The sequence below is a fragment of the Rutidosis leptorrhynchoides genome, chromosome 2, assembly GCF_046630445.1.
Source record: "Rutidosis leptorrhynchoides isolate AG116_Rl617_1_P2 chromosome 2, CSIRO_AGI_Rlap_v1, whole genome shotgun sequence".
In the NCBI taxonomy this organism is placed as follows: Eukaryota; Viridiplantae; Streptophyta; class Magnoliopsida; order Asterales; family Asteraceae; genus Rutidosis; species Rutidosis leptorrhynchoides.
The window spans coordinates 145,485,352-145,512,623 of NC_092334.1; the positions used below are offsets into that span (position 1 = coordinate 145,485,352).

At 37.1% G+C, this 27,272-nt stretch overlaps 2 protein-coding genes across 2 annotated transcripts; one reads left to right on the forward strand and one right to left on the reverse strand.

Annotated features, from left to right (window-relative positions):
• Window positions 1-20,292: 20,292 nt before the first annotated feature.
• LOC139894401 (AAA-ATPase ASD, mitochondrial-like) lies at window positions 20,293-22,054 on the forward strand. The gene has a single exon (XM_071877657.1). The coding sequence runs from the start codon at window positions 20,380-20,382 to the stop codon at window positions 21,934-21,936; it is 1,557 nt and encodes a 518-aa protein (XP_071733758.1). The 5' UTR covers window positions 20,293-20,379; the 3' UTR covers window positions 21,937-22,054.
• A 1,929-nt stretch (window positions 22,055-23,983) lies between these two features.
• LOC139894402 (uncharacterized) lies at window positions 23,984-25,930 on the reverse strand. The gene is made up of 3 exons (XM_071877658.1): window positions 25,597-25,930; window positions 25,040-25,088; window positions 23,984-24,888 (listed from the first exon to the last, which is right to left on the reverse strand). The coding sequence occupies exons 1-3, from the start codon at window positions 25,635-25,637 to the stop codon at window positions 24,424-24,426; spliced, it is 555 nt and encodes a 184-aa protein (XP_071733759.1). The 5' UTR covers window positions 25,638-25,930; the 3' UTR covers window positions 23,984-24,423.
• Between the last annotated feature and the right edge of the window lie 1,342 nt (window positions 25,931-27,272).

The following is a 27,272-nucleotide window of genomic DNA, read 5'->3' on the forward strand; positions in this document are numbered from 1 at the left end:
TCCAATCATTATGTATCTCAAGCACGGTACGCTACCAATTGATGGGGTGGTGGCGAGAAAAATTCGTAGGAAAGCACCCTCGTACACGCTAAGGGATGGTATCTTGTTCAAGAAATCCTTTACTGCACCGCTATTAAGATGCGTCGGTCCGAATGAGATGGAAATAATCGTAAGGGAGGTACATGAGAGGACTTGTGGTATGCGTGCAGGGTTTAGGACCGTTGTGGGAAAGATAATGTGGTTGGGGTATTTTTGGTCGTAGATATACCGCGACACAAAAGAAATCATTAAAGCTTGTGCTTCGTGCCAACGTGACGCTCCACAAATTCACATGTCGTCACATGAGTTAATGTAACGACCCTGGATTTTCCAACGTTATTTATTAATAATTAATATTATTAATACTTGCGATTAAACGAATGTATGTTATTACATTAACATGTTGCCATGAATGCCCGTACTTGACTTTAAATGCCCGAAACGTCTTTGTGACACACGAAACTTTCACGAATAATATTTTTAGAATATTATTTACATTCATGATTGATTTTATTAATCATTTTAATTAACTAAGACTATTAGTTAGTTACTTGGGCTTTTATTGGATTTACTTGTTTGTTACTTGAACTTGGGCCTTCATTAGTGCTTATGGACTTATGAAGCCCACCCTACTTCTTTAGTGGACTTATTAGCCCAACTTAACATGTAAGTATTACATTTGGAACATAACTAGTTTGTTTAAGGTAATTGGAATCTAGTTACTTGTTCTTCCAACACCATGCACACTAGTAACCACCTTTAAAGACTTTTACATGCATTAACCTAGTGGACAACTTCCTCCTCCCTCCCCCTTTGAAAACCGTTGCCTAGTACACATGGGGAGGAGGTTTTGATTCATTTTTTTTTTTTTGTATTACTTCTCATCTTGCACTATCACATTTCACATACACATTTTCACTTGCAAGTTTTCTCTCATTTCTTTCTCTCTTTTCTCTCTAACTCTTGTAAGTATTATGAGACTTTTCTTCTCTTCTTTTCCCCTTTAAAACCGTAGCAACAACAACCCTTAATCATCATCATCTTTTGTTCTTTGTTGTTAATTATTTGTAGTTGTTAGTTGATGTTATTTACTTACATGTTATCAAGGATCAAACTTACTAGTTTGTTCTTCTTTTATCTTGTATTTACAAGAACACTCAAGAACATAAACTTACTAGTTTATGTTCTACCTTTAAAGTTTTAAAGATTGTAAGTTCATGGTTGTAAAAATCATACTTGTGAATCATGTTTGTAAACTTTAAAGTTTACATTCTTAAAGATCAAACTTTGGTTTGAATCTTTAAAGTATGAACAACCCATGAACTAGTTACTTGTTTACTTAGTTTATTTCTTCATATGCACTTTAATTTAATGTTTGTTGGTTGTTATTGGTCAAGTGTTACTAGTTAACTTTGATCTCATTAATCTTGAACTAAAAGTTAACTTTGAAAGTTCAAGAACATGTAAGTAAGCTTTCTTTAACTATAACTTTGTACACTTATGTTAGATCTAGACTTTTGGGTCTAGGATCTTCAAGATCTAACTAAGAACTATGTTCTACAACTTAAGATCTTGATTTCATAAGTTCACTTTCAAGTTTGTAACTTATTATTAGTTTTAAAGTTCATGCATGTGTTAGATCTAATACCTTGATGTAACTTTGGTTCATCAAACTTCATACAACTCTTAAGTGAGTTGTGCTACATGTCTTAGACTTACACTTTTGTCATAATAGTCAAAACTTGGTTAATATTACTTTTATAGTTCATGTATGTGCTAAATCTAAGACTTTGATGTAACTTTGGTTCATCAAAACACTTGCAACACTTAAATGAGTTGTGCTACATGTATTGGACTTGCACAAGTGTTATTATAGTGAAACCTTGGTTAATATGATGCAGACACATCAACGAGTTGTACAATTGAAGCTATATGCATCAAGGATGAGAACCGTGATAAGCATCGAACACCAAGAACCCACCGGACCTACTGTTTTACTGTTTCTGTGTCTCACCCGTACGACCTGGCCAACTATAATTATGATTTTCAAATATCTCTGTTCGATTATATAACTTTTCATATAGGACTCGTCATAATCCGAGTTACGGTTTAGGATTTATGGCCCTCCGATCGTCACTATGTCCATTTAACGTTGTGCTGAAAATTCTGACCTACTCGCACTTAGACCGTCAAACGAAGACGAGTTTGCTTCTATAATTTTTACCACAACTGAAGGACTCATATACGGAGTCATGGCCACTGGTCTCACCTTATTTCAGTAGGTATAGAGGCCGTGGTGACTGACCGAACTCAGCCTTTGTTTTAAACTCTATACTTGAACGAAACTTACTTTACACCTTTTGTTTAATGATGAATGATGATGACCTTTAAGACCTAATTTACATACTTTTAAACCTATTGGGGTGATTTACTGACTTAGTACTATTTGACTTAGGTTGAGGACCTTCCGGACCTACACACTCGCTTATTTCCCGAGTCGTACTTAAACTTATATATGTGTAGGTTATACAACGGCATAAACATTCTCTTTAGCTCGGTAACGTTTAAATTGGTTTTTGAACCGTGAACGCAAATCTTAGATATGGATCCATAGGGTTTGACATCCCCACTCGGGCTAGTAGCGCTAGCATTTAACGAGTGTTTAATACTTCGTAGACATACGCACTTGCCAAGTGTACTTTCAGGGGGTATAAACGTTAAGTTAGTTACCGAGTGCCCACGGTTGAGCATATACTTAAACATACTGATTTGGATTACTGTTTTGAAACGCTCTTTGTAGCACTGAAATCTCGTGGCCTACATTACAATACTATTATACTTAAACTATAGCTCACCAACCTTTGTGTTGACGTTTTTAAGCATGTTTTTCTCAGGTGCTTAAGGTTGCTTCCGCTATGTACTAATCATGCCTCATAGACTTCCGCTGTGCTTTACTAGAGATGTCACCGCATGAACTACTTTATCTTTCATTCAAACCTAATTACTTTTGAACTATGATTTGTAATGACCTAAGGGTCACGTACTATTATCCTTGCTTCTGTTCATTGAAGCATACTTTTGATGTAAAACATTTGGCGTTAGTTATGACGTCACTTTTTATAATAAATGCAAACTTGTTTTGAAAACGCATATAGTGTTTGAACTTGTAATGATCCTGTTGTTGATGGTCCGTACATGTTGATTTAGTATGGGGCATCACATTTGGTATCAGAGCATTGGTTGTAGGGAATTAGGTTGCATTAGTGAGTCTAAGACTGACCCGAGTAGGATTCACTAATAGGACTAATCTACAACTTGCTAGTTTATTGTTTCTGCGAAACCTGCTATATGCTACTGTGTTATATTACTGCATGTTACTGTTTACTACTACTTCAAGTCACTGCTTACTCCTACTGATGTATGAACTTACTGCATGCTACCGTTTCCTTTTACTGCTATGTAAACTCATTGTATGCTTTTGCTTACTCTTGCTACTGCATGCTACTACCTGCTTTTAGCATGTTACTTCGGTATGGTACTGTTACTATTGCCATGCTACGTGCTTTTGTAAACGATCTAGGCTGCTGTAGTTGTTATGCCTGATTACGCGTTTTCTACATGTCTATTATTCGCTGTACCGACGTGGAGAACTTATCCTTCCCAGTTCAGATGTTTTCCTGAACTACTTTCCTACTCGTCTAACCCTAAGAACTAGTAATGTAATCCACCTGTTACTACTGCTCCACCGTTCCAGAGATCGAAACAATACCTCACGCAATCTAGAAGATTGTTCAGTTGACACATACCCTGTACACTTTCATGACCGTCACTTATCTCTTTCATGCTTCACCACTGCTTGACGATCTAACGACACCTCTGGACTTAGGTCCCTAACACTCCTAGACATTGGAGAAGTCGGGAAGGCATTCCCTTTAACAAGGTCGTAGTGTCTTCTACTGATGCTCAACCAAACTCAAAGACTTGGGAGTCGCCTCGAGACACATCGTATTACTACTTGCTACACGTACAACCCGACGCGAGACCCGAATTGAATATCTAGAAGGAACCTAACAACGTACCTGAATCCGAACCTTTGAAGAAACTTCGAGACATTTAGGAATTAATGCATGATCTACGGAACCTAGGCACCCACATCAAGAAACTGTGAGATTAGGTATGTAGGTTTTGTTTTGAGATAACATAGATAAAGCACCGTTGGATGGAATTGTGTATAATTGGAAGTGATCACGTTACATTGACCATATGGAATGATATTGGAATGAACGTACAATTTAGTACAATATAGTGACGCCAGGCCAGCATGATTATATTGAAGTAGATCATGCAGAAGTTCCAATGTTACTACATGAGGAATATGGGGTGATCCAGGGAGAATTTTGTCAGGAATCACTTGAGCATACACATTGTAGCCTGTTAAAGGTAGGGAAAGAATAACCACGTAGCCAAAAATATTGTACAAGAAGGGCCTTGATTGCAGAATTGATAACCCGAAAATTTGCTAAAGATATCGACACCCTGGACATTTAAGGAAAAAGTTCTCATATAGGAAAAGCTTTGTACTGACTTGCGGTAGAGCAATCGTTATCTCAGTTATGGAAACTCGCATGGATCCTGATTTTAGTTAGGGAACGTTTCATCACAACATTTTATTGTTTCGGAGTTGTTTAATACTAAAATGATAGAAACCTTATATCTAAGCACCTTAGCATTATGAATAATAAGCCATTAACAACCATGAGAGTTAAGCATTCTATAGGACCAGCAAATGGTAAGCTGGCAGAGATAGAGGAATAATTTAATGTAGTACTTTAAGATTAACAGGTGGGTCATTTGGAGCTGACCTCATATTAACCAAACTTGGGAGTTTTAATGTAGTAGTTGAAAAGGATTAGTTACCTACGTACATGCATATGTTATTTGAGAAGATTGATAAAATTTTCACAGCAGTATGATAAGATTGGTTGGAACGAATTGACTTTCAAGGATGAAAGCGGAATTTATTTATAATGAGGAAAATTTATTCGTATACCTCGCAAGAATGGTGAAACTATTATGGGAAGAGAGGTAGCCCGAAAACTGAACCTTATTAGTTACATAACAACAACCCGAAATCCCACAATGGAAATGGGAAGAAATTCATCACTAAACTACCAAAGACGGTAAGGAGGTTAAAACATCATCTGGGTTATTATTGACCATCTCATAAAAACTGCTTACTTTCTAGCCATGAAGGAAACTGATACAATGAACAAACTTGCACAACGATACATAAAGGAAATCCTATTTCGTTACTTCAGCAGTTCAAATTCTATATTAAATATTACCCAAGAATCTCATTTGATACTTATTCTTACGCGACTCTAAACCCTCACCTATTTCTAGAGATTCCTTATTCGATGATAACCACAACATCATCCTTCTTACTTCGATATTAATCATACCAGTTCGAAATTTTCCTAAAATCAATGAGTGGTTAACTCTCATCCTCATACTCTCTCATTCGTATCTCACTTATAAGCAACAACTTCACACTTAAACATTTTTGATCAAGGACTTATACCCTACTAATAGTCGTCAAACACATATAAATTTAATGGTTTTTATTACCTCAAATATCACTTGAAATTTCCAAAAGTCTTTTACTCGATTCTCATCAACCTTTTCCAACTTGTAACCTCCGAAATATGAAGATTTTGTTTGCCAAAATTTTACACACCTTATTTTACTGTGCTATCCTCTTAAGGCTTTATAAAAATAAATTTATTCTGTTTGCCATTCATACAAATTTTTGAAATCGTACCCGTTATATAAAATAAAGTAAATGGTTACTTTTGACAAATACATATGAAACTTTACTTTCACTTTTACAAATCAAATCTTTCATTTAAAAGATATTATACTTTGAACGGTACGTGTTGTACATAACCCTAATTTACTAAGAACTTCGTTTCTTCTCTTACATTGTCACCATAAACAATTTCTATAAAACTTTCGTTGCTTATTATATAAAACTTTTCGTGTTATTCGTATCCAAGTCATCATAAAGGCTTTATAACCGTCGAAATCGAGAGATTCGTGTGTATGTGTTAAAGGCACTGACTACCACGTCATGCAAGGCCTTCGGGCATCCGCTAACACTCAAACCATTCAAAACTATTGCGTTACCCCATGGATTTATTTCACCACACCTGTTGGAACAATGCTCTTTCTTACATGGCTCTAAGTCCTGACTCATTCCAAGGGATTCTCATTTAGTGGTATTAATACCATCATTATTCCTGATTTAGTACTAGTCATAACCTGATTGGCACTTTGCAAATTCAAGAAGCGATTAACTTCTCATCCCCGTGCTCTATCCTTCGTACCTCACTTGTTAGCAACGGCTTCGCACGTGAATATTTTTGGCCCAAAGACTTGTGTCTTGATAATTACCAAAACTACATTTATGTCATTAGTTTTCATTACTTAGTAACTGGCCACCCGATGATTCAAAGCTTTTCCACTCAATCTTTTCCAACTCATAACCTTTGAAATATGAAAAACTATGCTTATCAAAATTTTTACACGTTGTTTATTTGTGCGGTCCTCACAAGATTTACAGACAATGAAAATACTAAAAACTTTTATGTCCCTTATACAATTTATAAAATCATATATGTATAAATTATACTTACTTATTTTTATACTAAGTTATATCTTCAAATTATTTAAAAACCGCTCCTTTACCGAGTTATTCAACTTAAGTCAAATAGTTTTGTGCGAAATGGTACACGTTGTACCTACTTCTAAATTTACTAGGAACTTCGTTCCATTTATGTTGTCACAACAAACGTTTAAAGGTTTTGTTTTCCAAAACTCCCTTAATTGATTTTATTAAAGGTTTTCATATCAGACTACACCATGTGTGGACCACACTTTTTCTCGCCCTCTGTTAAGAGATGAAACTTACCATTAAGATCCTTTGTGAAAAACTCTTGAGCCACTTTGGATGGTAGTCTTATAAAATTTGTTAGAAAATCTTTGCACCCATAAAATGTTCTTTTAAAGCTAGACATGACACAAACGCGGACCGATAAATCAGTTTTCTGAGGTACACCTAGTGGTCACCCTACCGTAGGAAAGGCTCTAGACGGGTTTCTACTCTCAACGTTTCACGGCTAATCACAACACCCTCGTAAACCTCATCTCTATGAATCAGTATGTTGAGACACAAAAAAAAATCATTTTTGGAGATTCTTTTCACTCGGAGCAAACCATTCGTTAGGACCAAGAGTTCACGTATCCCCTCATCCGTACATCCCCTTAAATACGCGGATAAATTCAGAACGAACCACTTGAAGTGTTCACTCTCATGCCTTTCGTGCGACTTCTTTCGGAAATGTAATATAAGATACTTTGAGAACCTATGAATCTTGTTACCCCTTGGGAGGGGACTACTTAAAATATCTACGACACTGATGTAGTTACTCTACACATTCCTTCCTTCATTGGTTGCAACTGTATGCTGCTCTAGTTAACGTTAACCCTAACTTCAACATGTAACTGAAAGGATGAGGTTACATTACATAACTGTGCTTTCATTTCATCTAAGGATAAGTTCACCTATAATGTGGTAAAATGGGTGATACCCTTCATTTTTCGTTCCGACCATCCTGAAGACACTACAAATAATTATGGCTTGCAAGTCCGGTTGGTCACTTTGAGCTAAAACTTCGATTCACTTACTCGAATGAAACGTTCTTAAATATCATATTCCCTATGCCTATGGTCTCCTTCCGAAATCAAGGGGTTGGTAAAACCCGTGGCTAACGCTATCCAGACATCAAATCGCATGGTTGTAATCACTATGTTTTCCATTCTACCTGTCAGCTTATATTATGACATACACGCTCAATGTTTTAGATGAGCTTAGCATCATTCGTGATGCATTTCACGCATCCAACTTACTGAAGATGCCTGTAAGGCTAAACACACCATCTTTCCTTTTGTGGATATACATTCAGATGACATACTCCTATTAATCAGAAACGAAAACAATTTGTTGACCTCTTAGGACAAGAGACTTAATTAATGGCATGTACCTATTCTTACTTTCATACGCCGAAGTACCTTTCAAAGTAAATAACTCACTTCTGAACCACGAGTCTCGCGGAAATTTGATACGCTCCTTCTTATTTAAATGCGGTACCATTGTTGGTCACTCCTTAAAATTTCGGGACGAAATTTTCTTTAACAGGTGGGTAATGTAACGACCCTGGATTTTCCAACGTTATTTATTAATAATTAATATTATTAATACTTGTGATTAAACGAATGTATGTTATTACATTTACATGTTGCCATGAATGCCCGTACTTGACTTCAAATGCCCGAAACGTCTTTGTGACACACGAAACTTTCACGAATAATATTTTTAGAATATTATTTACGTTCATGATTGATTTTATTAATCATTTTAATTAACTAAGACTATTAGTTAGTTACTTGGGCTTTTATTGGATTTACTTGTTTGTTACTTGAACTTGGGCCTTCATTAGTGCTTATGAACTTATGAAGCCCACCCTACTTCTTTAGTGGACTTATTATCCTAACTTAACATGTAAGTATTACATTTGGAACATAACTAGTTTGTTTAAGGTAATTGGAATCTAGTTACTTGTTCTTCCAACACCATGCACACTAGTAACCACCTTTAAAGACTTTTACATGCATTAACCTAGTGGACAACTTCCTCCTCCCTCCCCCTTTGAAAACCGTTGCCTAGTACACATGGGGAGGAGGTTTTGATTCATTTTTTTTTTTGTATTACTTCTCATCTTGCACTCTCACATTTCACATACACATTTTCACTTGCAATTTTTCTCTCATTTCTTTCTCTCTTTTCTCTCTAACTCTTGTAAGTATTATGAGACTTTTCTTCTCTTCTTTTCCTCTTTAAAACCGTAGCAACAACAACCCTTAATCATCATCATCTTTTGTTCTTTGTTGTTAATTATTTGTAGTTGTTAGTTGATGTTATTTACTTACATGTTATCAAGGATCAAACTTACTGGTTTGTTCTTCTTTTATCTTGTATTTACAAGAATACTCAAGAACATAAACTTACTAGTTTATGTTCTACCTTTAAAGTTTTAAAGATTGTAAGTTCATGGTTGTAAAAATCATACTTGTGAATCATGTTTGTAAACTTTAAAGTTTACATTCTTAAAGATCAAACTTTGGTTTGAATCTTTAAAGTATGAACAACCCATGAACTAGTTACTTGTTTACTTAGTTTATTTCTTCATATGCACTTTAATTTCATGTTTGTTGGTTGTTATTGGTCAAGTATTACTAGTTAACTTTGATCTCATTAATCTTGAACTAAAAGTTAACTTTGAAAGTTCAAGAACATGTAAGTAAGCTTTCTTTAACTATAACTTTGTACACTTATGTTAGATCTAGACTTTTGGGTCTAGGATCTTCAAGATCTAACTAAGAACTATGTTCTACAACTTAAGATCTTGATTTCATAAGTTCACTTTCAAGTTTGTAACTTATTATTAGTTTTAAAGTTCATGTATGTGTTAGATCTAAGACCTTGATGTAACTTTGGTTCATCAAACTTCATACAACTCTTAAGTGAGTTGTGCTACATGTCTTAGACTTACACTTGTGTCATAATAGTCAAAACTTGGTTAATATTACTTTTATAGTTCATGTATGTGCTAAATCAAAGACTTTGATGTAACTTTGGTTCATCAAAACACTTGCAACACTTAAATGAGTTGTGCTACATGTATTGGACTTGCACAAGTTTTATGATGGTGAAACCTTGGTTAAGATGATGCAAACACATCAAAGTTGTACACTTGAAGCTATATGCATCAAGGATGAGAACCGTGATAAGCATCGAACACCAAGAACCCACCGGACCTACTGTTTTACTGTTTCTGTGTCTGACCCGTACGACCTGGGCTACTGTAATTATGATTCTCAAATATCTCTGTTCGATTAGATAACTTTTCATATAGGACTCGTCTTAATCCGAGTTACGGTTTAGGATTTATGGCCCTCCGATCGTCACTATGTCCATTTCACATTGTGCTGAAAATTCTGACCTACTCGCACTTAGACCGTCGCCACGGTCAAACGAAGACGATTTTGCTTCTGTAATTTTTACCACAACTGAAGGACTCATATACGGATCCATGGCCACTGGTATCACCTTATTTCAGTAGGTATAGAGGCCGTGGTGACTGACCGAACTCAGCCTTTGTTTTAAACTCTATACTTGAACGAAACTTACTTTACACCTTTTGTTTAATGATGAATGATGATGACCTTTAAGACCTAATTTACATACTTTTAAACCTATTGGGGCGATTGACTGACTTAGTACTATTTGACTTAGGTTGAGGACCTTCCGGACCTACACACTTGCTTATTTCCCAAGTCGTACTTTACCGCTACTTTATCATTGTGAGTTATAGCATTCCCTTTTTACTTTAACTTATTTTGGGAACTGAGAATACATGCGGATTGTATGTTTTACATACTAGGCACGAGTACTTAAACTTATATATGTGTAGGTTATACAACGGCATAAACATTCCCTTTAGCTCGGTAACGTTTAATCATTGGTTTTTGAACCGTGAACGCGAATCTTAGATATGGATCCATAGGGTTTGACATCCCCACTCGGGCTAGTAGCGCTAGCATTTAATGAGTGTTTAATACTTCGTAGACATACGCACTTTCCAAGTGTACTTTCAGGGGTATAAACGTTAAGTTAGTTACCGAGTGCCCACGGTTGAGCATATACTTAAACATACTGATTTGGATTACTGTTTTGAAACGCTCTTTGTAGCACTGAAATCTCGTGGCCTACATTACAATACTGTTATACTTAAACTATAGCTCACCAACATTTGTGTTGACGTTTTTAAGCATGTTTTTCTCAGGTGCTTAAGGTTGCTTCCGCTGTGTACTAATCATGCCTCATAGACTTCCGCTGTGCTTTACTAGAGATGTCACCGCATGAACTACTTTATCTTGCATTCAAACCTAATTAATTTTGAACTATGATTTGTAATGACCTAAGGGTCACGTACTATTATCCTTGCTTCTGTTCATTGAAGCATACTTTTGATGTAAAACATTTGGCGTTAGTTATGACGTCACTTTTTATAATAAATGCAAACTTGTTTTGAAAACGCATATAGTGTTTGACCTTGTAATGATCCTGTTGTTGATGGTCCGTACATGTTGATTTAGTACGGGGCATCACAGTTAATACCCGTCATGTCTGCTTGGCCCTTCTACAAATGGGCAATTGATTTGGTAGGACCTTTCCCAGACGGAAAACACTGGGTTATTGCAATTGATTTCTTTACCAAGTGGGTTAAAGCCAAACCATTGAAAAGCATAACAGGAAAACAAATTGTGAACTTTTTCTGAGAAGAGATAGTATGCTGTTTTGGGGTACCACACGAAATTGTAAGTGACAACGGCAAGCAGTTTGCTCATGACCCGTTTCGCTCATGGTGCGATGGCTTAAATATCAAACAAACTTTTAGTTTTGTTGCCCATCCATAAGCAAACGGGCAAGTCAAAGTTACCAACAGATACATCGTTGCGGGGATTAGGGCAAGGTTGGACACGAATAGGAAAGGTTAGGCTGATGAGCTCCCGCAAGTCTTGTGCTCATTGCGGACTACACCTAAAGTCAGTAACATAGAAATGCCTTTCAGCCTTGTATATGGCTCCGAATCGGTAATACCAGTGGAAATCACCGTTCCTACCCAGCGCGTTTTAGAATTCAATGATGAGTCCAATGTTGTTAACTTGAAAGAAGATTTGGATCTGTTGGAAGAGAGGCGTGAAATCGCCGCCATCAGGGAAGCGTCTAACAAACAGCAAATTGCCAAGTACTATAGCCAATGTGGTGTAATAACAATGCTAGCCGGGTTGAAGATACAGACAAATTAGTACCTAACTGGGAAGGTCCGTATGTGGTTGTCGAAGCTTTGGGAAACGGAGCGTACAACTTAAAGACGCATGATGGCAAGTTCGTGCCACGCACATGGCACGCAACCAATCTTAAGAAATTCTATGCTTAGAATATTTGGCACTTTGAAACTTGACGTTTTTCATTTTCAATGTCTTTTAGTTTGTGACTGATCACCAAAAATTTGTAAGTGCGATGCGCCATGGATTGGTTTGATTTCGTTTGAATATAATGCATTTTCCAGATTATTTAATGCGTTACGTAACTGTTTATGGCAACACTTCGGTGTATTAATTGTAAGTCCATTCCTATGTTACACATGACTTGAATAAAGAATATTCTAGCTTTCGAACGGCATGAACGGCACTTTGCGTTGAAACGTACGCTGAAGTGACACCGTAACGGGATGCCTTCGGGTTTTGTACCCGTCGCGTCAATCCCGGTATGGTCTAGATACATGCAAGTCATGACAAATTTATCAAGTATAACCTTGAAATGTCACGCTACCATGACGACGACAGCGTGCTAAACGTAAGTAAATGATACATATTGCAAAAATAATTAATATACATGGGATACAATTAAACATTTCCATTCAAAATAAAATTGTTCGATTACAACCATCAACAATTCACAAAATTACAGACCCTAATCTATTTGGGAATCATCCCTTCGATCTTCTTCACGTCAAGCCATGGCTGGCTTCCTATCTTCTCCACAAAGGGAACCTTAACCCCCCTTAACTTCTAAAGCAACTGCGTCGTACTTATCGTACGCATCCGGGTCCATATTGTCTTGAAGTGCGTCGGGTAACGGGTCGGGAAGCGTGACGTTTTCATTAATCAAGGTATACGCTTCCAGAAGCCCAACACTTTTGGCGGCATCAAGAAGTCTGCCGAACGATCCCATGACGTGGGATGAAGTGATGTCTTTGTTGAAAATGGTGGGGATCATGGAGCAGAGTTGTTGGAAATCATCTGTTGCCTTCTTGTGAGCAACGGTCAGCTCTTGTACCTACGTCGCAAGGAGCTCCTTGCTTTCCTTTTCCTCAGATAATTCCTTCTGAGCCACATTTAAATCCGCAAGAACCTGATGTTCCTTTTTGGCAACGGCTGCCAAGTTCTTTGTAGCCCGTTGCGCCTCCTTCAGCGCCATGAGCTTCTCACGCTCCGCCTCCGCCACCGCCTTCCAGTTTTCAGCCATCTCCTACCTCAACATTTTAATCTTAACATTCACCTCCTTGACAGGCATCTCGGCCTTGCGGCAGCGCTGCTGCATCAAGTTCGACCGGACGACTTCAACGTATGTCAGTTCTAAGCCTTGGTGAATGTGTTGGATCCTGGCACAACTCGCAGCGCTGTCTGACATCTTAAGTAGCTCCTCTGATAAAGCAGGAGGACAGATCCTTTGAAGATATTCGAATTGGGAGTACGCGTCGCCATGCGACACGTCCCACATGGTGTTGAGATGGCTGAAGGTTGGCTGTTTGCCAAACCCTGGAGTATGTGGAATCTCCTGTGAGTCATTGTGGTGGTTGGATTATTGTTGACCTGAACTGGTGCCAGAACTGGACAACGTCACGGCTTTTTCTTTCTGTTGCACGCCGGAGATGTCTTCAATGTTGATGATTGGTGGGTTGGTATGTCGCCCTGAAATAATTACTTTTATTAGTTTCCACCATTGTGATCTTGGTGACGTATTAGCATTATTATCGGGATTGTAATAATACCCACCCTGGCTGGGGTCATGTTGAAAACTTGCCAAGTTACTCTTGGCAATTTCCTTGGAGCTTTTCTGCCTTTTGCTTCCGCCGGGAGTAACCAAAAATGTGGTAGGGCTGTAACGCTTCTACCCAGCTGAGGGTTTCGGGATAGCGACGGATATTGGATCCGGATTGGTGAACGGTGTGGATGTCTGTGTTTGTGAAGCGCCACCAGTATCGGTGGCGGCATTCGTTGATGATTCGACGGCTGGCTCCCCCTGTTTCCGGGGATCACCTTCTGGCAGCTTGGAAACGGGTACCCTCTTGAATTTAAGCCCTTCGGTGTTAGGGCGGCGGATTGCTTGGCCAAAGTCCATCTCTGCACGAAAAGACAATTATTAAATATAACAGTCGGAACGAGGAAACTTACAAAGAACGCTACGGCACGAAGAGCATACACATTCCGTTGCAGATCACCATTGGCACCTTATTTGTCCAAGGCAAGTAACATTGAACGTTACCTAGCTTTAGCATCACGTCAGTATAAGGACGCATGTCAAGCTCAGCGTCCTTACAAAAATTGAAAAGATCCTTTTCTTTCGGAGTCAAATCCGGTGTCTTTGATAGTTCCGGAGAATGGGTGAAACGCCACGAAATCAAATGGGCATGCCCTTCGCCTAGCGCGTCCCGGTGAACAAATATAAACATATCCCTCCAGTCGTTAAGGGATGGGGATTTCTTCGAAGTGAAGTTACATTTCTTTTCAAATGTATACCAGCCCTTCCCAGACGCTGACAGCTTGAATGTTGCTCAAAAAATGTTCAAGAGCGCCGGCCGGCCCTGTCCCCTAAAGAACATCTCAAATATGATTACGTGTTGCCACGCGTGAGGATGAAGTTGGGAAACACTAATTTGATAGTGCTCCAATACAGACGTAACGAAAGGAGTTTGAGGCAAGCGTAGGTTGCCAACCGATATTGCCTTCATATATAGCGTGAAAAAATCAGTGGGTAAGGAATGGGCACGTTGTTCATCCGTTGCTACCATCGTATACCACCCGGCAAGCGGCGGATGATCACCGATAAAGTCCTCAAGTAAATCCGTTGTGGCATTACTCCGTTCCGTCGCAAACATCCGCTTTGGACATGATGTACTAACCTTTGAAAATAAAATAATGATATGCAACGAGAACATGAAAAGCACGTAAGGAAATTAAAAACAATAGACTTGAATGATAATGTGCAAACGCAAGGGGTAAGTAAAAATGAGAGGGTAAACCCTCTATTTATAAAAATGTTTTGGATGGGCCTCACTAGTGGGCTTTCATCCTGGACGTCCACGTGTTTTTTCACCATGGATTCATGACCGTTAGATTCACGTAGTTCCACTTCTACAACTGTAACAATGATGGCATATACCAAGGGAACAGCACGTTTGGCGGCTGATGGGATGTTTTCTGTGTCAGATCCCCTCATGATGTTCTTTAAACATTATAAAAATAAGGCTATTCAACATCACTTTGATAATGTACAAATACCACCATTTCGGGTGCCGTATCGCCTATGATATCAGGTTTATATTTTAGGACTATTAGTTTGGTCACGTACAAGCACATTTTGTACCCAACCAAACTGGGGGGACTTAATGACGTACGTCACGCCACGCTGCGTCATGTGCTGCGTCACGTGCAACACATGACGTCCAACACACTAAAGCCTTGGTCAGGAGCTTGTTTAATGCTACGTCACGTGACACCCGTGACGTCCAGCCAGCTAAACCTTGGCTAGTAGCCAGTATATTCAAGTCAACGCCACGTGACTGTTATCGTGACGACCTCACAGTATTGACTTGGTATTGCTGAGCAGCACTAAAATCCTACATATCAGGAACGTGGAAGACGTGGAGTAGGTTGTAGGCATGATTAGAAGGTTCTAGTGGCAGTTATGGAGAGTGGGCATTAATATAGCGGTTATCATACATAACCGCCCATTATCCATCTATAAATAGTGCTCCTAAGCCTCATTTTAAGTCTAATCAACTCGCACACATTCTAATCTTCTTTTCACATCTACCTTGGAGGCTCGGCAAAAGACAAACAACACCACACCCCTCATATTCCATTTAACCGGAGGAACCCCTTTTAAAGGTTAGATTTTCCTTTTTATTCACCTACACTCGAACAAGACAATTTTGGTTCGATCAGTGACTTTATTGAATTGTTTCTACCAGATGTAGCTTTTCTTATCTAAAGGTGGATATGTGGGAGTTAATAATCCTTGGGCACATGTTAGACAACCATGGCCATGGTCAACCACATGAACTCTACATCAATCTTTGAGCCCAAATAACATAGGATTAGAGTTTGTCTGTTACATCTTATGGTTCTCTACTTCTTGGTTATATTGTAAATGATTTTTGAATCATAAAGTTGGATACAACAGTAGGATTATGTGGAATTTAAATTATATATTTAATGAAACTTGAGTGGAGTATGGTCCATGCAATTTCGGGATCCAGTTATTGCTTATGCCTGATGATTGTGTGGAATTTAAATTCTATATTCAATGAAACTTGAGTGGAGCATGGTCAATGCAATTTCGGGATCCAGTTCTATATAGGATATAATCGGAGTCTAGATTGGAAAAAGCAAAGATGCTCTCCAAATATTAATGAAGCTGGAGTAGAGGGTATTTTGGATGATGCTTTGTTACGATTAGGAATAATGTTAAGGTATCGTAATTGTTTAGCGAGTTCATATGTTACTTGAGAAAGTTATTATTTTTTTTACATTATTTACATGTGAATTTCGAATTCTTTTTATGTCATAGCCTTATGTAATAGCTTTTGTATGCACTTTTGTAAACAATGGTCTTATGTAATAGCCTTTATATTGTAACAACCTTTACCACTTTTGTAATAGCCTTTGTACCAGACCCAACGCACATCTTTGTAAACACTTTTGCAAGAAATGAATGAAAACGAGTTCACCGCAGCAACGCGCGGTCGACCAAATGCTTGTTACGTTCATAACATATACCAAATGTTAAGGTTCTACACCAATTTGCCATTTTCAAAATAGATAAATTAATATTTATAATATCTTACATTTAATCAAAATCCAAATAACATTTAAAGTATAGATTATCATTATCATTATCATAATATCGGAGTATAACTTATCAAGACTACATTTTAACAAAATTGAGGTAATACATTAGAAGCCCTCAATAATGATTTATATAATTTAGTTGATGAACCTAACAACGTTGATTCTAATAAAGAGGAAACAACCGAGTTTATGACGAGAAAAAATGTTATAAAGCCAACGACAACGTTTGGCATTAAATCGGATTGGTTGTAGTTGGTTGTCTTTGTTTTGGTAGATCCGTGTGGTGTTCTTGATTTTCGCTAGTCCTAGTTTAGGTTTGTAAGTTCTAACTTGGTTAGTGGTTGTTTGTGAGGGTGCAAGGTGTGCTTGTGGTCGTTGTTCTCATTTGTATATTTTTTTATTTTTATAAATAATGTTTACCGAATAAAACCCTTTTACCAACAATTTTTTGTTGTTGCTAAAATAGCGGATACTATTAAAAAGAGAAAAAATTTCATCGAATAATGAAGGACCTTAAATGATAAAGACAAAATAAACAACATAAGCTCGAAACTAGTAAACTTCACAAATCGATGATAACTCAACCGAACTAAACCAATATCAAAAAACGCTATCCTAAAGTGGATAAAACTAAACCACTAAACAAAGACTAGCTAGCAAACCAAAGTCAAGACACACAAAACAAACCAAGACAACCAAACACTACATAAAAAAGCGTAAAACAAACAAAATTAATAACACTTAACCTGATTATTTAATATTTACCTACCCACTCCACTTTTACTATATTTGTGCGACTCTTCAAGCCTTCTTGTTCAACACGAAAGTTCATATGACCGTATAAAGTAAACTTTCAAACGTAGTTAGTGTTGGTTTATTTTGGCTAGTAGAAGATATGTTTATCCCACATTGGTGGGAGGAAGATGTCAGGGGTGAGTGACTTGGTTATATAAGAGGGGCTAAGTCTTCATTCTAAATCGCACCAATCAATACACTTTAAGTATTTGATTATTTCTTTCTTTCTTACCCTTGTTTGAGAGTTGTATTAGTTAAATATTTTGGAGAGTGTAGTTGGCTTAAGAGAGCCGTCTATATTATTGTAACAATTTGTGATATAGTGTATTTTCTCTCTTTGGGGGCCGGTGGTTTTTCTCCTGTTTTGGAGTTTCCACGTTAAATCTTGTGTTGTGTATTGTTCTTATTTCTTTACTATTATTGTTGGGCTGGGTGGTGGGAATTAGTGAGACCGTAATTTCCCAACAACTGGTATCAGAGCGTCAGGTTTGACGGGGGTCTCGGTTATAGGAGTCAGAGTATGCTCTGTGGTTGCCACGTGAGTGGATCGTCCACATCAGAAACGAGTTCTATTGATCGTATATGGTATCTGGTTAGACAATATTTTTTCTGATTCGTAATAATAGTTGGATTTGTTAGTGGCGAGTTGTGGATTTCCGATTTAAAGGGTCCTGGCTACCTGCTACATCTTTTGGCTATTCGAAACGTGAGCAAAATCAGAGAAAGTTGTTGTCTATAGGATACGGATACGATGTCGAAGTTCAGTCCAATGAGGTTTGATGTAGAGAAATTTGATGGGATGATCAATTTTGGCTTATGGCAGGTTCAAGTCAAGGATGTGTTGATTCAGTCCGGTTTACACAAGGCTTTGAAGGGTAAACCCACCCTTGTTCCTGGCAGTGATTCTAGCAGTAAGTTCGATGAAGAAGAATGGGATGATATGGATTTGAGGGCAGCAAGTGCGATTCGTTTGTGTCTTGCAAAGAACGTGCTTGCAAATGTGCACGGGTTATCAACGGCAAAGGAGCTTTGGGTTAAACTAGAGCAGTTGTACCAGGGCAAGGGCATCTCAAATCGGCTGTGTCTTAAAGAACAATTTCATACTCTGCGTATGGATGGGGGTTCAAAGATTTCAGATCATCTAAGTATTCTTAACGGTATTGTTTCAGAACTGGAGGCTATTGGAGTTAAAACGGATGATGAAGATAAAGCTTTGAGGTTGATATTATCTTTATCATCGTCTTATGAACACATGAAACCTATTTTGATGTATGGGAAGAAAACTCTGAAGTTTGAAGACGTTACTAGCAAGCTCCTATCCGAGGAGAAAAGACTGGAAGGTAACGGGGTCTCGTCATCAGGAGATACGATAGTGTTGTGTTCGGATAGGCAGAAGAGAAACTCTAGAAAGAATCTGACATGCTGGAAGTGCGGGAAGACTGGACATGTAAGGGTTAATTGTCCCGGTGGAGCTAATCCGGCAAATGGCTCCAAAGACGCTAACATTGTCTCCGTTGTTACGGAGAGTGACGAATTCCTCTGAAGTCACGTCATCCTCATGGTGTGTCCGCGCCACCGTGGAAAGGGATGTTCGTTAGCGGTTCCACAATTACACATGGGCATTGGTTTGGCGTTGATGCAGGCTGTGTGGTGGAAACTGATGTTGTAGCTGATGGGACTTTCGGGAAAGCCAAACAAGGAAGTTGCACCATAAAGTTTCAGCTGGTTGTTCAACAACATGTGCCGAGGTGAAATGCTTGGAATGTGATATTCTAAGTGCTATACTCTTAATGGTGGAGTATGATAATTCTTGTTAAGAGTTATGATTGTCTGTGATGACAATGATTGTCGGTTTAGACAATGTTCGATGAAGATGCAAGTTTTGTCTCTTGGGAGATAATGTCAACGGCATGAAGATGAGGATCTTGAAGTTGTCGTCGAGGAAGCGTCTACATCGGTTATCCTTGCAATGTGGAAGCATGGTTATCTTATTCTATCCAAAAGGTGGAGATTTGTTGGTTTATTTTGGCTAGTAGAAGATATGTTTATCCCACATTGGTGGGAGGAAGATGTCAGGGGTGAGTGACTTGGTTATATAAGAGGGGCTAAGTCTTCATTCTAAATCGCACCAATCAATACATTTTAAGTATTTGATTATTTCTTTCTTTCTTACCCTTGTTTGAGAGTTGTATTAGTTAAATATTTTGGAGAGTGTAGTTGGCTTAAGAGAGCCGTCTATATTATTGTAACAATTTGTGATATAGTGTATTTTCTCTCTTTGGGGGCCGGTGGTTTTTCTCCTGTTTTGGAGTTTTCACGTTAAATCTTGTGTTGTGAATTGTTCTTATTTCTTTACTATTATTGTTGGACTGGGTGGTGGGAATTAGTGAGACCGTAATTTCCCAACAGTTAGTAGTCCCAGTAAAAACATCCACCGGCCAAAATACCATTTTTTGCAATGATGCAAGTAGTATGATGTCATGGCTTAATTACATGTTGTTTTCTTGGGAACCTTCCCACTAGTTTCCTCTTTCACATTTGCATTTAAGACTTGCAAAAACCTTCCCAATATTTACATATATAACTTGTTGTCTTTCGCTCTTTAATTATATTATCATATCATACATACATATATATATTATATATTATATTAATTATATATATGTTATGCACCCTTATCTTACATACTAACAAAACTAAAGATTTGTGAGCAAGAATTCGATAATGATTTGGGATATGTCTCAGTTAGGCTCATGGATGGCCGGATTAATGTTCATTTGGGCGATCGCAAGGCAATGGTTTCCAGACGAGTTTCGTGAACATTTCGAAAAATACGTTCACAAACTCGTTAGCTACATTTACCCGTATCTCGAAATCACATTTCATGAATACCAAGGAGACGGGTTCGAACGTAGCAAAGCGTACGTTTCAATCGAACGATACCTCAGCGCCAATTCATCCACTAAAGCTAAACGCCTCAAAGCAAACGTCATCAAAGACTGCGAACCAGTTGTTCTAAGCATGGATGATTATGAAGAGGTCACAGATGAGTTCAAAGGCATAAAAATCTGGTGGACTTCAAGCAAAACCATCCTTCAACAACGCGCCCTGTTTTCGATCCGTGATGATGACGAAAAAAGGTACTACAAGCTGACGTGTAAAAGAGAGCATCGTGACATCGTTACAAAATCGTACTTGCAATATGTGCTCGATCAAGGAAAGGCAATTGCGGTACAAACAAGACAACGTAAGCTTCATACGAACAACAAGAGCGAGAACTGGTCGGGTTATAAAAGGTCGATGTGGAGTCATATCATATTCGAGCACCCGTCTACGTTCGATACTCTTGCAATGGACCCGAAAAAGAAGAAGGAAGTTTTGGACGATTTAACGGCGTTTAGCAAGTCGAAAGAGTATTATAAGAAGGTCGGTAAGTCGTGGAAACGGGGTTATCTTTTGTATGGCCCACCGGGGACCGGGAAGTCTAGCATGATTGCTGCTATGGCTAACTTTCTTCAGTACGATATTTACGATCTTGAGTTGACTTCGGTCAAAGATAACACTGATTTGAGGAAGCTGCTTATTGAGACGTCGAGTAAGTCGATTATTGTGATTGAAGATATCGATTGTTCGCTTGATTTGACTGGTCAAAGGAAGAAAAAGAAGGATGATAGTAAAGATGTTGAGAAGGATCCGATTAAGAAAAAGAAAATGGAAATTGGAATGGAAGAAAAAGGTGATAAGGGAAGTGAGGTTACTTTATCTGGGCTTTTGAATTTTATTGATGGGCTATGGTCCGCTTGTGGTAGCGAGAGATTGATTGTGTTTACTACGAATTATGTCGAAAAGCTTGATCCTGCGCTTATTAGGAGAGGGCGAATGGATAAGCATATCGAGATGTCGTATTGTTGTTACGAAGCGTTTAAGGTTCTTGCGTGTAACTATCTGGATATTGAATCGCATGAGTTGTTTGGGACGATTGGTCGTTTGTTAGAGGAGACGAAGATGACTCCGGCTGATGTGGCAGAGAATTTGATGCCGAAATCGGTAGAGGAGGATGCTGATGTGTGCTTGAAGAACTTGATTAAATGTTTGGAGGATGCAAAGGAGGAAGCAAGATTGAAAGCGGTAGAGGATGCAAAGATTAAAGCTGAGGAAGAAGGTAAGAAAGTTGAAGAAAGTGGTGAAAAGGTACAAGTTAGTGATGCAGGATTGGGTGGTAAAGATGGTGAGAAGGTACAAGTTAGTGATGCAAAAGAAAATGGTGTTATCAGTGGATAAGTACAAAGTTGACTATAAACCATGTTACTAGTTTTTATATTTCGTAGAATAGTCTTTCTTGCTTAGTTGTTTTTGTTTGGTAATCAAAAAGCTTCATTAAAAGAATCATTTCAGTTTATATGCAAATGTAGCATGTGTATGACAGTGTAAGGTGCCTTTTGGGCATATAGCACCACCACAAAACAATATTTAACTCTCTTAAATGGTCTATGGATCTTAAGAAAAGACATATCGGTTTAACCTTTAATTAATCGTCCAAACATCAGTTAATGGGTCAAAATAGAATTTATTAGTCAAAACTTTTTAAAGACAAACTTGATTAACATTTTAACATGCATGTATAGTACAATTTAAGAGTTTTTGAACAAAGGAACAATTATGTTTATGTTTTCGACACTAAAGTTTGTGTTTATGGTTTTCTTGTATATTTACACATAATTTTATAATTACTTATTTACATGTATAAAAAGCCCAATCCGAATAACTTCTCGAATTGCCAATTACTCTCTTCAAGTCTCAATCGAGAACTACCCAAATAGCGAGTTTTGCAACCTTGTTTAGCACTTGAACGATATTCTAATGTGGTACATTTATATTTATATATTTGTGTAAAGGAAATTCTTAAACAATAGTGGTTTATATTTGTACATTTTTTTTTGGGTAAAGAGTGGTACCCGGCGAATATTTGTACATTTATACATCTTTTAAAACTACCCCGACAAAACCGTTTATAAACCCAATTTGTGATCCATTCAAGTATAAGAACAAAAAGGACTAAAAGAATGAAGAACACAATTTTTTTAATAATAATGTTACCATGACTTGCTAAAAAAGGTGTATCTAGCTCAAGTATATGTAACCGTTTAAGACATTTAATTATACAAATGTTTGAATATGGGAGCTTTGCATCAGGGGCTGCAACAATAGAGTTAAATACACAACATTAACATTAGACAGTTTTAGCCACACCTCTAATTTCTGTTCCTTAATATATTCAAGTTGAATTTAACTACAGATTAAAATTAAATCAAGACTTTTTTCAATGAGGGACGACGACGGATTCCATAAGCTCTTGAAGTGGTGCTAACTCCTTGTTATCAATCGAACCAAACTCCTGCATACAAAAAAGGAAAGTTCAGCAAACAAAATTTTCTATTAAAGCAAAAGTAGTCGCGGTTTGACTTAATATAACCAAAGTAAGAAATATTCGTAAATTGGGAATAAGAAATGTATATTCAGCTTGCTACTTATTAACTTTAAGAAGACTTACACATGTAAACAATATGAAATGCTTGAAGCATGTATTGAGATGTGCTTCCTCCTTAAGAGTAACAATCTTCTGAAAATGTGAAAGGTAGATATAATAACCCGTCCCACATCGGATTGTGTAAGATTGTTTGAGTCCCTTATAAGGTAACTTCCATCCTTACCAAACCCAACGCGTTTTGGGGCTACAAGCACAGTAGATCCCATGAGAACTCTGCAATTAAGCATGCTCGAGCGGAAGTAAATGAACTGCAAAATCATAAGAACGGACATACACCACCTCCCTTAAGTCCAATATCCAATCCATTAGGTAAACGCTTCAATGCATAAAATCAAGATACTCTGCAATTTATAAACATTTTATACTCTCTAGATTTTTCATGCATAACAAAATACATTAAGATTTCAATTACTAAGACCGTGTTTTATTCAATGAAACATAATCAGTATAATGTATGCCATGTAGGAATATACTGAGAAAATACTATTCGAATATAAGTTATTAACTCAAAATCCAGCTATATAAACATATACACGATGATGATGATGATTCTTAATATAAATAATCTTTGGAATTTACTATCAAATCGCCTCAATCAGAACCTAAAAAAAAAAAGTCAACGGGTTTCAACTCTACATCAAAATCAATATAAACAAACATAACAGTCCTAGGGGTGTCTGGATGTTCGTTATTAAAACATAATCCTGTAAAATGGAATAATGAGAATTAGATGAATAGATAATCATCAACATAATAAGGGTTATAGAAATTAATGTTTGAATGTACTTACAGTCTTTGAAATTGTAATAATAAAATTATAATGTATTTATGTGTGTGACAGATAATGATTATTTATGATAACAGTTTAAAATAATGACAAAAAAGGAATCAGAAACAATATAGTTTTATTCAAACAGTATAAAACTGATTATTGACATCGAGATAAGTCGATAATCATATAATTGTTCACAACAATCTTACTGGCCCCTACATAATCGACACATTCATATTCTTGACATAACATTTGGGGCACCTACAGATGACCTGATCAGCACGTTCTTAAAATGACATAACTCCACCTACAGATGACCTATACAAAGTACCTTGATCTGTAAGACATTTTTAAAGGACGACTTATGTTGAATGGTGCGTATTATACAGCAAGTCATTCAATGGTGACTTCATTATTTCTATTATTTATTTAATAAAAAATAGAAAATTCACACACAAAAAAGAGAGAAGGAGATGTTGATGGCGGTACCAGGATTTTTCTTCACTGAGAGCAACAAAAAAAATGTAAAACCGTAGCAAATTTTTTGGGCAAAATATGGAGGTTTTGTGACAAAAAATGGAGGTTTTGGGGCTAAAAAATGGAGGTTTTGGGCAAAATTTGAAGGTTTGGGGGCAAAATTTGAAGATTTTTGGGCAAAATTTGAAGGTTTTTGGGCATAATATGTAGGTTTTAAGGCAAAAAAAATCCACCGAAGCAAAGTCGAAATATCCAAAAAATTTACACAGAAAATTGCAAATCCACTGGGGGCGGCTGCCCCCGCTTGTCCCTTCATAAAATCACCCCTGTTGACAGCAAGCCATTCATTTATATCCTCCCCGGGCAGAAGTCTAACGGCTTCTTGCAAGTTTCCGCTACCCAAAGTAGCGTCGATGTGTTTCCTTAGTTGTGCACCCTGAACAACACACATCAATATAAGTGTTTACAACCTTAAGTTTTGAGTATAAGTCTCTTTCTTACATACATAAGTGCGTAACTTTGTTGATTGTTTCAAAAAGTATATATTGACAAAAAAAATAAGAAAAAATGGCCAGACAAAGCTCAACCTTACTTCCTGAGGGTGCACTTTTTTTGGGACGAAATGTCTTCTGATTCCTGTATAATTGGTAAAAGTAAAGAAAAGAAAAGAAAAAAAAAAAGCTAAATAATACAGTACTAAATAGATAACATCAGTTGTTAATAACATGAACAAGAAGTAGCATGATCTGCAATCATAACTAAAGCATACTTGTATTATCATTAACTTTCATGTAACCCAGAAAACACAAGTCAACATTCTCTCTAATGCTGTCTTCTACTTGATATCACTAGTAGATAGCATTAAGTGACAGTTTCTTGCATATTAGACTGTCAAAATACGGGTATACGAAGCATAATGGTGAGCTGATTACTCCTAAACACAATAAATAAACTTCTTTTGATATAACTGCCCATATTTAATTATTAACCTAACATAGCATCAAAATTTCAAGTGACAACAAGACATAGCTCAGTAACAATCTTAAATCATAACAATTTTTCTTTTTTTTAACATCAGATTCCCAATACTGGCATTAATATTAGTGGCAGTCTCATAAGCAAAAAGGAATGTGTATAAACTCACATTTCTTTCAAGCAACTTCCTCTTAACCCCATAAGTTGCATAAGCTTTTTCTTCTTTGAACAACGGTTAGGAAGTCACTGACGGGGCTCACCAGAAGTTGAGCCACTAAACCCGATCATATCCGTGCCACATGTCGGGAGGAAACCACATGAAGGACACCATGGGACCCGCACCCATAAGTTAACACGACCAACTAGGAAAACCCCCGTGAGGTTCAAACGCAAGAAGTACACAACCTTGAGCACACGTAATATAATTTTTGTCCACGACGAGACTCGAACTCGTTGGGCCAGAAGCCCTTTGGTCCATAAGTTGCATAATTGCATTATAAAGATACAAGATAATCATTAAATCAACTAACAAATAAAGTAACGGTTGATTCTCATCGGTTAAAAATATACGATCAAGAATCAACCTTTAAGGCTTCTCTAGCACTTCCCATGATTCTTTTAGCAATAATTAACTACCAAGATCCCCCATTACACAGTTACATCAGGAAAAAAATAAACTTCAACATTTGTACACAAAGTAACACCTAAACGAGTGAACGACAAAGCTAATCAATACGATAACCTTAAAAACAAATAAATATATACCCATCCTAACTATTTTAATTAGCTACTTAATTCACAATACCTAACTAAGAAGAAAAATGCACAAACTTTGTTTAGCAAAATAGCGCAAAGTTTGAATTTTGAGGTCAAACCCGTGACTTTTCAATTTCAACATTCAGAAGTTGTTGACATGAATTTCCATTCAAAGTACCTAAAAAGATATTTCTATTCGGTAAATAATCATCAATAAAATAAAATGCAGGTCACCAAATTATTCCAACTTTCAAGCTGAACACAAGTTTGTTTGTCGAGCCACATATTTTTGTTCCTTTTGGTAAACAGATATAAACTAATGACGCAAATAAATTTGATTCAATGTGTCATATATAAACAAGTACACGTGTAACAAATAATAATTATAAATATGTAATAAATATAAACAAATGTATACATAAGTATGCATATAATAAATCTTGCCTACAGAGACCGAAAAGGCTCATGACTACGAAGAGAGGACACAAGAATAAGATTGAATTTATGGGTTCTTGGAAACACAAAAAAAAAAAAAAAAAAAAAAAAAAAAAAAAAAAACAGAACAAAGAAAAATGGGAAAAAAAAACAAATGGGGGCAGCGGGCCGCCAAGGAGGGACTTTTTATTTTATTTCTTTTTCTTTTGAGACTATAATATTAGTACATGATCAGTCCCTGAAGTTATATTGATTATTAGGTTTTTTGAGTACACTTTTTTATTGCATCGTTGATCCTTTTTTCAGGGAGGTCTAGAGGGGAACAAGGTGATCGATCACTCGGGGCTCATAGTTTTTAGGGGCACAATTTATATATATATAGAAATAATTGAAAATTTGAGAAACATGAGAACTAGAATAATATACTGAAGTAGCGAAGACGAAACACAATAGACTCAAAAACAACAATACTCTAAAAAAGAAGAAATCAAATTTCACTAGCATTCTAGCAAGGCTCAAAGGACCTTTTTTTAAATGTTTATATTATTCGTTAGAGCTCAAGAGCTTTTTTAAATAGCTTATATTATTCGTTGTAGTCTAATGGTTTTTTTTACCTCGTACTAGGTATTTAAATTCTCAAAATTATCCCTAGTT